This window comes from Manis pentadactyla, chromosome 8, assembly GCF_030020395.1.
Source record: "Manis pentadactyla isolate mManPen7 chromosome 8, mManPen7.hap1, whole genome shotgun sequence".
NCBI classification, from domain to species: domain Eukaryota; kingdom Metazoa; phylum Chordata; class Mammalia; order Pholidota; family Manidae; genus Manis; species Manis pentadactyla.
The window spans coordinates 140,687,473-140,700,737 of NC_080026.1; the positions used below are offsets into that span (position 1 = coordinate 140,687,473).

A 13,265-nucleotide genomic window follows, 5' to 3' on the forward strand; every position below is an offset into this window, starting at 1 on the left:
TCCCCGTTCTCTGAGAGTCTGCAGGCTTCCACCCATCAGCCTGTGGCTGCCCATGGCCCGACATTCCCATCAAAGCACAGACGCAAGGGCCTCCACGCCACGGAAGCAAGGTGTTGTCAGCATGACTGTGTGTGACACTAGTGCATGAACTGCTGTGCAGATGCCAGTCCCCCCCAAACACTCATGTCCTTCATTCATTCCGTAGACGTCTCTTCAGTGACACTGTGTGGCCACTCCTGTCCTGGGCTGAGGGCTCCAGGGGACATGGCCCCAGGATTTGGCACAGTGCCTGTCGCAGCTTAGCTAACAACTGACCAATGGGGCTAGGGAAAAGGAGCCTTCAGGGCCACGGGCTCACACTTGGTTTCAGATGTGAGCCGAGCCTAAAACGTTCATACACAGTCTGATGCGTTCCCAGCGGGTTAACAGAAGCACCTGCTGTGCCAAGGGGACCAAGTCTGGGTGACCTAGGAAGGAGGCTTGGGTGACTCGTCAGCCTAGCTTATGATTCCTAACAATGGGCAGAGCCAAGTTTCTATCTTGGGTATTTCAAGGAATTCATTGTCTGCTGTAGCTTCTACGTTTCCAGTTCAGAAATACCTTAGCACTTGAACAGCGAATTGGTCATTGATAAGTGAATAACATATTTATCTCCCTACTAATTAATTTTAAGAATCCCAATAGGGGATGATGAAGTATAGGTTTCCAGCGAAATACTTAGCAGTTACTCGGGTTCGTGGATGCTCTCTGAGGAGGGTGAAGGTGGGGAGGCCCTGGGGGTGGCACAGTGACAGGGTGTCTCAGGTCTCCCACCCCCACTGAGAGGATCCAGGCTCAGGGCTCCTTGGGGAGTGCCTGACCCCAGGGCTGGGCAGGGAAATGCCGATGAGCCTGGAGCAACTTGTATCCCGGAACACAAGCTTGGAGGAAGAAGGGAAGGATGAGTCAAGGTTAGAGAAGCTGGCCTGAAAGAGTTTCTGACTGTGAAAACAGGAATATTTCGAGCAAAGAATAAATAATGATCGTGTTGAATCATATCCCAAAGAATAAAACAAACATTGTGAGTCCACACTGTTGTAGGAGGACAAATAAGTGGGCGAAGAGGTAACACTTCCTCACAGAAGAATTCCAATCGATGCATGCAGGAGGAATGAGGGAAACAGAACATCGCCACTAGAGAGTGATGGCCACGTGAGACCCACCAGTGGTGCTGAGATTTGTGAGAGGCAGTTGAAGGATGCAGAGCATGTGGGCACAGTCTCTCAGTCTCTCCCATAACACTTTCGTGGTCTCAAAGCTAAAGTATTAGCTTCCCTGTGGGGAACCTGCAGCCGTGGTCAAGGCCAAGATCATCAGAGGAGACACATGGATGTCATGACCCATCGCAAAGCACGGAGAAGGGCACGTGGCCTGGGGAGCCCTTCCCAGTGACGCAGAACCTCCACCCAAGCACAAGAAGGCATCAGGCAAACCAGCCAGAATCATTCTGCAAACTCAGTCATCAGTAAATGTCTCAAACTCATGAAAGGAAAGGAAGGGCAGGGAGCCCAAGGAGGCGTGACAGCGGATGGCAAGAGGGGCCCTGGACTGCAAAGGTGCGTTTATAGGAAAGGGGTGAGGTTCAGATAAGTTCTGTGACGTAGTTAGATAATGTTGCAGCGAGGTTAGTATCCTAATGCTGACACACATCCAGATGTTACAGGGTAATGTAAGAGCTTAGCAAAACGGGAAGCTAACAGAAGGGTAGCAGTGCTGTTGTTTCACCTCTTCTGTAAATCTAAAATCATCTCAAAATTAAAAATGATCCTCTGTCACTATTTTGTTTCCACTCCCAACAGTTTTGCTTTGCTAACAGCATTTGCACAACCTGAAATCTTTGTCTTGGGGGAGGAACTACGAGACCAGAACTTGCTGGATCCGTCAAGTCCACTCTAGAAAACATGACATGTCTGTTTCCTGGGGCCCCTGTGGTCCGGCCTTGGGAAAGGCAGCCTAGACTACTACCACCAGGACCCCAGAGCCCTGCGGGCGGTCCTGGCACAAAGCACAGAAGCCTGAGTCCAGGGCTGCCTGGCCAGGCTCTCCCGCCTGCAGGGTCTGGAGAGGAGCAATCTCAGCTCCTTCACCAGGCACAACACCTCAGCTAGCCTGTTCCCTTGCCCTCAGGGTTTGCCACCAAACATGGCTATCCTTCCTTTGAAAGGATGTGAGGCTGGAGGAAGTTGGATCCCTTCCCCCTGAACTGCACCAGGAAGAGCACCCTTGCCCCAATCCTGCACTGGGCGCATCTCCAGTGGAACCTGTGTGCTGAGAAGGGTCAGGCCCAGGCGCCTGGCTGCCAGCACGTGCGGCCACTGGACAAGTCAGTCTAGGCTTTTCATGCTGCCATGGAGAGAAGCCCACCCACCTCGCTCCAACAAGGGCCCTAAGGAACTGCTTGCAGAGGACGTTTGGGGACATTATCTTTGGCAACCAGTCACAGCCAAGTGCTGGCGCCATGTCAGCCAAGGGACTTGGAGCTGGACTCCCAAGGGGCAGCAGCTTTCTTCAGTTATGTCATACAGTTCAGGCTGTCCCCATTTAAACTGGGGTTACTGATGCCAGCAGCCACTTCTGGACCCTGAGCAGCAAGCCCGTGGCCACGCTGGAGCCTGCATGGTGTGGTGAGAGTCCCGGGATGCCTCTGCCCCCTGCTAATGGCTGGATGCTTGGGCACCACTCAGGCAACTGCCATCTGGGTGTTAGGGTCCGTTTGTTTAGGGACCTACCTGGAATGTTTCAGAAGTTAAAAAAAAGCCTTTAAAAATGTTAACCACTTTTAAAATGATGGTGAACCTTTGTTTCTACCTTTCCAGTTGTTAAAGAAGACACTCATTTCCCGGCGTCTGTGGGAGCCCTGAGACCCTGGGACCCTCCTGTGTCGGACGGACATCGATGAGTGTCTGGGAGCACTTCTGAGGTCGGGGAGGGGCTCACTTGGCTCTCACAGTGTGTGCACCCCACGCATGAGGGAGGCCTGGTCCTTCCATCCAGCAGGGTCTGCAGCTCAGGCCTGGAGAGTGGGGGACAGGGCCACAGGCCCCATCTCTCTGTGTCAGGTTCCTCCCCAGGATCTCTGCAGGAAGCCAGCCTACAGTGCCTAGGGAGGCACACGTAGGGGCATGATGTTTACATTGCTTGTTCTAATCTTTTAGAAAGTGGGCATTTTGTTTGTGACAAGAGTGAGTGTAAAGTCTTTCTCACGATTGCACAGAAACGGCAGTGACAGATTGCAGAAGTCATTCCCATTCCAGCAACACAATCCGGAGCAGAGTAAGGGAGGGATCACCTTCCAGCTGCTTCTCAGAGGCTGACACCCCCACGCCCTGGCGCCTGACCAATCTCTCTGGCCCTCTTACTGAGTCACCTGTGCCTGCATCCGCCTCTGCCCTGCAGATGGCACGTGAGTCTGGGAAGGCAGACCCTGCACATCCCTGCTGACCTTGCGGGAGGCACCCTCTTGCTGCTCACAGCTGCTGCCCCCGTTAGACCCTAGGCTGCTGCTTTGGGGGTGTGAGGCGATTCCGTGCCCCAGGACACCCTGTCTGGGTCCCTGTAGGTGGGTGCTGGCAGCCAGGGCACTGGGTGTGAGCCTGGACTCTGGACGGGACACGGGTCTCAAGTCGGCCTCCAGGGGTGGGTCTCTGCCCCACACTGAACCTCTGAGCTAGGCATTCCTCCAGTTGCTTCTGGCCCTGGTTGAGTCTGGACTACGGCTGCCAGAGGAAATACCGGTGCCCAGTTAAATTTGAATTTTGGATCAATAAGTAACATTCACTATAAGAATTTCCCACGCAGTACTTCAGTCATACACTAATAATTAACTCACTGTTTGCTTAAAATTCAGATTTAACAGAGTGCTCAGTATTTTTGCTGCTACTTGGCTTCCCCGATCTGGGCACACATGGGGCTCAGGGGCTGCAAATAAATGACTCGGCCTCTGACCAGTAACCTAGCTGAGATCTGTGTGGGGACAAATTGCCTGTTTGTTGCGGGCAGTCTGCACGGCCTCTGTGGGAGCAGGAGGCAACTGGCCTGCGGCCCCAGCGGGCTTGGCAGGTGGAAAACAACTGAATGAAGGAGCCATTCCTGGAAGAGGCGCCGGTGTGGGCTGGACCTGGCTGCTTGTTTCTGCTGTCACACTTTGCTTTGTGCTTTGAGATGAGAGAGGAGAGATGCAGAATGGCACGCTGAGGTTACAGTTGCACAATTATTTATTCGCAGCTCTTATGGAGAGGGAGCAACAGAGGAGGTTGAAGTGGTGTCTGAAGTCTGTTTATTTTGGGGGTGTTTCTTCTTCCACATGCCCCGACCCAGGATGTCCCCGTTTTGATGGGGTGAATGTGGGAAGGCTGCTGGGAGCTCATGCGTGTGTTCCAAATGCCCCCTGCCCCAGGGCAGTGAACCGTTCTGCCACTCTCTGGCATCTGGGAGCAACCCTGTAGGAAGCAACCAGTGACTGCTTTCTCTACGCGGCCACTGCTGTCATGGTCACCTGGTGGTGAGTGAATTCACATTCACCAACTTCTGTTGTGCATCCCCCGTGTGACAGGTGAGGACCTCGTTGCTCTCATAGTGAGGGTGGGCATCACCCACCTGGCCTCTCTTACTAAGTCAGAGGACTTCCCACCAGGCGTGCACACCCGCTTGGCTGCAGCTGCAATCCCCGAGGCAGGCTGCCGGGACTCACCTGTCTATTTAAGTGGCCTGTGCTGAATGCATTCATTCTGGGAAGAGGCTCCCTGAAGCTGGGCCCTGGGAGCTCAGGACAGGGAGCTCAGCTAGCCAGGGACCCTCTCCCAGCATGCAGGGCCATATGCCCTGGAGGCACTGTGGACAGTGCCTGGCATTCTGGTCTGGATGTCTGCCTACATGCCCTGGGCCAGCTCCTGAGAAGGGCTTGTCCTTGGTGGGGTTGAGAATGGTGATAGCAGAGCCCCAGGGAGCTCGTATGGCTCTGGGGTCTGTGCCAGCTCCGTGTCCCAACAGTCCAAGGAGACCCCAGTCTGCAAACGAGCTCAGCACCTCTTACCTTCAGGATGGAAATTCCTCCTAAACCCCTGCTGGCCCTGGAAGTGGGTCTAGCCATGTCTTTCTAGGTCCAGTGCCTGCCTCTCCTCTGAGTTCATCTTGCCACCATGGTCCCATCTCTCTCAGTGTCCCCTTCAGGCTGTGCCCATTGCAGGACAATCTTCCCGACACAAATGAGCCGGGCATCGCCTTTCTATGCCCCTTGTGTAGGGTGGGTGGAGGCTCCCGACCTGGGCCTGTTCACCTTGGGGTCTGGACTTACCTGGAGACCCTGCTGGTCCAGAGGCTGTAACCTGAGGTTAAAATAAAATATCTTACAGGGCTCAGGAGTGTGAACCCCTCGATGGCGTCTCCTTACCTTCCTGCCCTTTTCTTTTTTTAAATTTTATTTTGTTATCATTAATCTACAATTACATGAAGAACATTATGTTTACTAGGCTCTCCCCTACATCAAGTCCCCCTCACAAACCCCATTATAGTCACTGTCCATCAGCATAGTAAGATGTTGTAGAATCACTACTTGTCTTCTCTGTGTTGCACAGCCATCCCTATCCCCCCACCCCCACATTATACATGCTAATCTTAATACCCCCCTTCTCCCCCCCTTCTCCCTCCCTACCCACCCATCCTCCCCAGTCTCTTTCCCTTTGGTACCTGTTAGTCCATTCTTGGGTTCTGTGATTCTGCTTCTGTTTTGTTCCTTTAGTTTTTCCTTTGTTCTTATACTCCACATATGAGTGAGATAATTTGGTATTTGTCTTTCTCCGGTTGGCTTATTTCACAGAGCATAATAACCTCTAGCTCCATCCGTGTTGTTGCAAATGGTAGGATTTGTTTTCTTCTTATGGCTGAATAATATTCCATTGTGTACATGTACCACATCTTCTTTATCCATTCATCTACTGATGGACACTTAGGTTGCTTCCATATCTTGGCTATTGTAAATAGTGCTGCGATAAACATAGGGGTGCATCTGTCTTTTTCAAACTGGAGTGCTGCATTCTTAGGGTAAATTCCTAGACGTGGAATTCCTGGGTCAAATGGTAAGTCTGTTTTGAGCATTTTGAGGAACCTCCATATTGCTTTCCACAATGGTTGAACTAATTTCCATTCCCACCAGCAGTGCAGGAGGGTTCCCCTTTCTCCACAACCTCGCCAACATTTGTTGTTGTTTGTCTTTTGGATGGTAGCCTCTGCCCTTTTCTTGTGTTTTCTGTTGTGGGGTTTTTAGAAACATCAATATTATCAGTGTTCTAAAATGCTTCCCTGTATGCCTTGTGGGCAAGGTGTGATTCCTTTCACTGAAGCCTCTGCACAGCAATGGACACCATCACCAAAACAAAAAGGCAGCCTGTTGGATGGGAGAATAATTGGCAAACTTATATCTGACAAGGGGATAATATACAAAATATATAAAGAACTCATACAACTCAATAGCAAAACCACAATTTAAAAATGGGCAAAGGACCTGAAAATACATTTTCTCAGAGAAGTCCTACAGGTGCCCATAATGCAAAGTGCTCCACATCACTAGTCATCAGGGAAATGCAGATCAAAGCCAGAAGGAGATACCGTCTCACGCCTGTTAGAACGGCCGTCATCAAAAGGACAAGAGGTCATACATGTCGGCGAGCATGTGGAGGATACGGGGCCCTCGTGCGCTGCTGGTCGGCATGTAAAGCAGTGCAGCCACTTTGGAGAAACTGGAGGTTGTTTCTTTAAGTTAACGAGCCAGAGCTTATTACTATAAATTGAAACATTCATGTCATTGTTTTCCTTTCCAGTGTGATGGCTCATTAAATGTAATCAATTATTTTTAGTTTTTCAGTTATAAATAAAATCCACCCATTCTTTACAAGGAAGAAGGGGGCCCCAGCAGACGTAATCAGCTGTTCCCCATGGCATCTGGGAACCAGACCTCTGTGACCCTCTTCATCCTGCAGAGCTTCACCGACGACCCCTGGCTCCGGGCTGCCCTCTTCTGCCTCTTCTTGGCCCTGTTTGCCGTGGCCCTAGCTGGCAATGGGCTGATTATTGCCGCCATCCGCTGCAGCCCCAACCTCCACACCCCCATGTACTTCTTCCTGGTCAACCTGGCCATGCTGGACATGATCTGCACCCTGTCCATCCTCCCCAAGGTCCTGCAGAGCCTGGTCGGTGAGAGCACCATCACCTTCTGGGGCTGCCTCAGCCAGATGTTCTTCTTCACCTGGTCGCTGAGCTCGGAGCTGCTTCTCTTCACCGCCATGGCCTACGACCGCTACCTGGCCATCTGCCGCCCTCTGCATTATGGCGCCCTGATGAGCGTGAGGGTCTGCCTCACCCTGGCCGTCTTTGTGTGGTCCACAGGGACACTCACTGCCTTCGTGCTCACAGGCCTGGTGCTGCGTCTGTCCTTCTGCGGCCCCCAGCTAATTGCACACTTTTTCTGTGAGATCCCACCGGTGCTGCTGCTCTCCTGCAGCCCAACTTTCATTAACAATGTGACGACCATGGTCGCTGACATGTTCTTCTCTGGGATGAACTTCCTGCTCACCATGACTTCCTATGGCTTCATCATTGCCAGCATCCTGCGTATCCGCTCAGCAGAGGGCAAGCGGAGGGCCTTCTCCACCTGCTCCTCCCACCTCGTGGTGGTCTCTGTGTACTACTCCACCGTGCTCTACACCTACATCCGCCCGGGCCTGGGGTCTGCTGGGCTCCTGGACAAGGCTGTTGCCGTTCTGTATACCATTGTGACTCCCACTCTCAACCCCCTTATTTACACCCTGAGAAACAAGGAATTCAAAGCATCCCTTAGAAAACTCTTGCTGTTCTTCACCAAGTGACTCGTGAAGAGGATGCAAAAGGTCTGAACTTCAGAAGCAATGGGACCACAGCCTGAGAAATTCCCCTTATCTTTGTCCAAAGGGCTCCGTATATAGAAAGTAGTCACTCTTTGTACTTTACTTAAGAGTGATTCATGAACCTCAAATGTTTGCTGAGCCTTGAAGCAATGCTTGCACAGTAATAGAATAACCATTTGCACATTCAGTTCTCTTCACCATTAAAATACTTTTTAGACTCATTTCATCAAATCCCACTGTTTGCTAAAGCACAAATACAGGTGCATTTAAATGTATGTCTGTTTAAATGTCTCAGGCCACACAAGCAATAAAACATGGGCAAATTGTCACAGTGATGACACACATGCTACACCATACTTGAACCTGCTGTAAGATTCTTGGTGTCATAGGTATGGTTGCCTTTTCATCTTTTCCATTTTATTTCATATTTATCAGGGGCTTCATTCATTGAGTAGTCCTGAAAAGGAAAACTACCCTTAGCAACTAGAAGTGTCGCCAGTCTGAGGTACCCACCCTCTGATTTTTTGGACCCTGGTCTGATGGCAGTGCCCAGGACGCTCTGGCCCAAGCACCCAGCCTCTTCCTAGGGCTGCTTCCTGCCAGGGGCTCACTGTCTTCCTGGCTCTGGCAGGAGGTTTTGTGCCCCATGACTGTCCTGTGTGACAAGCTACATGTGATATGTGATGTCAGCACAACTCCTGCCCCCATCAGGTCTGGATGCCTTGGCCTCACTGCAGACACGTAGACATAGTGAGGGTCATGTTATCTTTCCGGGTCTCTCTCTGGTACATCTGGCTGTGGAAAACTCTTGTAAATCTAAATCCCTATGAAATAAAGTCACACATGTCTCGTTTCAGCTACCCTTTTATACTATAATTATCTTTTTTTGATTTTATTTATTAAGGTATCATTGATATACAATTTTATGAAGGTATCACATGAGCAACATTGTGGTTACAACATTCACCCATATTATCAAGTCCCCCACACCCACCCCATTGCAGTCACTATCCATCAGCTTAGTAAGATGTTATAGAATAACTACTTGTTGTCCGTGGTGTACTGCTCTTGTGACCTACCTATATTGTTTTTTTTACATGAAGAACATTATGTTTACTAGGTTTTCCCCTACCCCAAGTCCCCCCCACAAGCCCCATTGCAGTCACTGTCCATCAGCATTTTAAAATGTTGTAGAATCACTACTTGTCTTCTCTGTATTGCACAGCCCTCCCCTTTCCCCCACCCCCCACATTATACATGCTATCATAATACCCCCTTCCTTCATCCCCGCCCTTATCCCTCCCTTCCCTCCCATCCTCCCCAGTCTCTTTCCCTTTGGTAACTGTTAGTCCATTCTTGGGTTCTGTGATTCTGCTGCTGTTTTGTTCCTTCAGTTTTTCTTTTGTTCTTATACTCCACCGATGAGTGAAATCATTTGGTATTTGTCTTTGTCCGCTTGGCTTATTTCACTGAGCATAATAACCTCTAGCTCCATCCATGTTGTTGCAAATGGTAGGATTTGTTTTCTTCTTATGGCTGAGTAATATTCCATTGTATATATGTACCACACCTTCTTTATCCATTCATCTACTGATGGACACTTAGGCTGCTTCCATTTCTTGGCTATTGTAAGTAGTGCTGCAATAAACATAGGGGTGCATCTGTCTTTTTCAAACTGGAGTGCTGCATTCTTAGGGTAAATTCCTAGACGTGGAATTCCTGGGTCAAATGGTAAGTCTATTTTGAGCATTTTGAGGAACCTCCATATTGCTTTCCACAATGGTTGAACTAATTTCCATTCCCACCAGCAGTGGAGGAGGGTTCCCCTTTCTCCACAACCTCGCCAACATTTGTTGTTGTTTGTCTATTGGATGGCAGCCATCCTTACTGGTGTGAGGTGATACCTCATTGTGGTTTTAATTTGCAGTTCTCTGATAATTAGCGATGTGGAGCATCTTTTCATGTGTCTGCTGGCCATCTGAATTTCTTCTTTGGAGAACTGTCTGTTCAACTCATCTGCCCATTTTTAATTGGATTATTTGCTTTTTGTTTGTTGAGGTGCGTGAGCTCTTTATATATTTTGGATGTCAAGCCTTTATCGGATCTGTCATTTATGAATATATTCTCCCATACTGTAGGGTACCTTTTTGTTCTATTGATGGTGTCCTTTGCTGTACAGAAGTTTTTCAGCTTGATATAGTCCCACTTGTTCATTTTCCTTTTGTTTTCCTTGCCCAGGGAGATACGTTCATGAAGAAGTTGCTAATGTTTATGTCCAAGAGATTTTTGCCTATGTTTTTTTCTAAGAGTTTTATGGTTTCATGACTTACATTCAGGTCTTTGATCCATTTCGAATTTACTCTTGTGTATAGGGTTAGACAGTGATCCAGTTTCATTCTCCTACATGTAGCTGTCCAGTTTTGCCAGCACCACCTGTTGAAGAGACTGTCATTTCGCCATTGTATGTCCATGGCTCCTTTATCAAATATTAATTGACCATATATGTCTGGGTTAATGTCTGGATTCTCTAGTCTGTTCCATTGGTCTGTGGCTCTGCTCTTGTGCCAGTACCAAATTGTCTTGATTACTATGGCTTTATAGTAGAGCTTGAAGTTGGGGAGTGAGATCCCCCCTACTTTATTCTTCTTTCTCAGGATTGCTTTGGCTATTCGGGGTCTTTGGTGTTTCCATATGAATTTTTGAATTATTTGTTCCAGTTCATTGAAGAATGTTGCTGTTAGTTTGATAGGGATTGCATGAAATCTGTATATTGCTTTGGGCAGGATGGCCATTTTGACGATATTAATTCTTCCTAGCCACGAGCATGGGATGAGTTTCCATCTGTTAGTGTCCCCTTTAATTTCTCTTAAGAGTGTCTTATAGTGTTCAGGGTATAGGTCTTTCACTTCTTTGGTTAGGTTTATTCCTAGGTATTTTATTCTTTTTGGTGCAATTGTGAATGTAATTGTTTTCCTGATTTCTCTTTCTATTGGTTCATTGTTAGTGTATAGGAAAGCCACAGATTTCTGTGTGTTAATTTTGTATCCTGCAACTTTGCTGTATTCTGATATCAGTTCTAGTAGTTTTGGAGTGGAGTCTTTAGGGTTTTTTATGTACAGTATCATGTCATCTGCAAATAGTGACAGTTTAACTTCTTCTTTACCAATCTGGATTCCTTGTATTTTTTTGTTTTGTCTGATTGCCATGGCTAGGACCTCCAGTACTTTGTTAAATAACAGTGGAGAGAGTGGGCATCCCTGTCTAGTTCCTGATCTTAGAGGAAAAGCTTTCAGCTTCTCACTGTTCAGTATGATGTTGGTTGTGTGTTTATCATATATGGCCTTTATTATGTTGAGGTATTTGCCCTCTATACCCATTTTGCTGAGAGTTTTTATCATGAATGGATGTTGAACTTTGTCAAATGCTTTTTCAGCATCTATGGAGATGATCATGTGGTTTTTGTCTTTCTTTTTGTTTATGTGGTGGATGATGTTGATGGACTTTCGAATGTTGTGCCATCCTTGCATCCCTGGGATGAATCCCACTTGGTCATGGTGTATGATCCTTTTGATATATTTTTAAATTCAGTTTGCTAATATTTTGTTGAGTATTTTTGCATCTATGCTCATCAGGGATATTGGTCTGTAATTTTCTTTTTTGGTGGGGTCTTTGCCTGGTTTTGGAATTAAGGAGATGTTGGCTTCATAGAATGAGTTTGGGAGTATTCCCTCATCTTCTATTTTTTGGAAAAATTTAAGGGGAATGGGTATTATATCTTCTCTGTATGTCTGATGAAATTCCGAGGTAAATTCATCTGGCCCGGGGTTTTTTTTCTTGGGTAGTTTTTTGGTTACCACTTCAATTTCTTTGCTGGTAATTGGTTTGTTTAGATTTTGTATTTATTCCTTGTTCAGTCTTGGAAGGTTGTATTTTTCTAGGAAGTTGTCCATTTCTTCTAGGTTTTCCAGCTTCTTAGCATATAGCTTTTCATAGTAGTCTCTAATAATTCTTTGTATTTCTGTTGTGTCCATCGTGATGTTTCCTTTCTCGTTTCTGATTCTGTTGATGTGTGTTATTCTCTTTTTCTCTTAATAGGTCTGGCTAGAGGCTTATCTATTTTGTTTATTTTCTCAAAGAACCAGGTCTTGGTTTCATTGATTTTTTCTATTGTTTTATTCTTCTCAATTTTGTTTATTTCTTCTCTGATCTTTATTATGTCCTTCATTCTGCTGAATTTAGGCCTCATTTGTTCTTCTTTTTCCAATTTTGATAATTGTGATGTTAGACTATTCATTTGGGATTGTTCTTCCTTTTTTAAATACGCTTGGATTGCTATATACTTTCCTCTTAAGACTGCTTTCACTGCGTCCCACAGAAGTTGGGGCTTTGTGTTGTTGTTGTCATTTGTTTCCATATATTGCTGGATCTCCATTTTAATTTGGTCGTTGATCCATTGACTATTTAGAAGTGTGTTGTTATGCCTCCATGTGTTTGTGAGCCTTTTTGCTTTCTTTGTACAATTTATTTCTAGTTTTATACCTTTGTGGTATGAAAAGTTGGTTGGTAGAATTTCAATCTTTTTGAATTTATTGAGGCACTTTCTGTGGCCTACTATGTGGTCTACTCTGGAGAATGTTCCATGTTCACTTGAGAAGAATGTGTATCCTGTTGCTTTTGGGTGTAGAGTTCTATAGATGTCTATTAGGTCCATCTGTTCTAGTGTGGTTCAGTGCCTCTGTGTCCTTATTTATTTTCTGTCTGGTGGATCTGTCCTTTGGAGTGAGTGGTGTGTTGAAGTCTCCTAGAATGAATGCATTGCAGTCTATTTCCTCCTTTAGTTCTGTTAGTATTTGTTTCACATATGCTGGTGCTCCTGTGTTGGGTGCATATATATTTAGAATGGTTATATCCTCTTGTTGGACTGAGCTCTTTATCATTATGTAATGTCCTTCTTTATCTCTTGTTACTTTCTTTGTTTTGAAGTCTATTTAGTCTACTAGTACTGCAACACCTGCTTTTTACTCCCTATTGTTTACATGAAATATCTTTTTCCATCCTTTGACTTTTAGTCTGTGCATGTCTTTGGGTTTGAGGTGAGTCTCTTGTAAGCAGCATATAGATGGGTCTTGTTTTTTATCCATTCAGTGACTCTGTGTCTTTTGATTGGTGTATTCAGTCCATTAACATTTAGGGTGATTATCAATAGGTATGTACTTATTGCCATTTCAGGCTTTAGATTCACGGTTACCAATGGTTCCAGGTTACATTCCTTACTATCTAAGAGTCTAACTTAACTCACTTAGGATGCTGTTACAAACACAATCTAAAGGTTCTTTTCTATTTTTCCTC

The 13,265-nt window shown here is 46.7% G+C and overlaps 2 protein-coding genes and 1 long non-coding RNA gene across 10 annotated transcripts in view; all 3 read left to right on the top strand.

Annotated features, from left to right (window-relative positions):
* Nucleotides 1-2,608: 2,608 nt before the first annotated feature.
* Nucleotides 2,609-13,265, top strand: part of LOC118923230 (olfactory receptor 13A1-like) — an 83,313-nt gene continuing 72,656 nt past the window's right edge. The window contains exon 1 of the mRNA XM_057506553.1: nt 2,609-2,663. The gene's annotated coding sequence lies outside the window, so the exon portion shown is untranslated. The remainder of the gene's footprint in view (nt 2,664-13,265) is intronic.
* Nucleotides 3,263-7,996, top strand: LOC118934297 (olfactory receptor 13A1-like). Of its 8 annotated transcripts, none has more exons than XM_036929681.2 (2): nt 3,263-3,442; nt 6,930-7,996. In XM_036929681.2, the coding sequence occupies exon 2, from the start codon at nt 6,969-6,971 to the stop codon at nt 7,896-7,898; it is 930 nt and encodes a 309-aa protein (XP_036785576.2). In that variant the 5' UTR covers nt 3,263-3,442; nt 6,930-6,968; the 3' UTR covers nt 7,899-7,996. The 8 variants fall into 8 exon arrangements, with proteins under 8 accessions (XP_036785576.2, XP_057362532.1, XP_057362533.1 ...); XM_057506549.1 differs by lacking the exon at nt 3,263-3,442 and adding an exon at nt 3,865-4,591 and having other exon boundaries at nt 6,934-7,996; XM_057506550.1 differs by lacking the exon at nt 3,263-3,442 and adding an exon at nt 3,865-4,540 and having other exon boundaries at nt 6,934-7,996.
* The window catches only part of LOC130684673 (uncharacterized), a 77,787-nt gene continuing 72,656 nt past the window's right edge, over nt 8,135-13,265 (top strand). The window contains exon 1 of the long non-coding RNA XR_008999064.1: nt 8,135-8,305. This is a non-coding gene — a long non-coding RNA (uncharacterized LOC130684673). The remainder of the gene's footprint in view (nt 8,306-13,265) is intronic.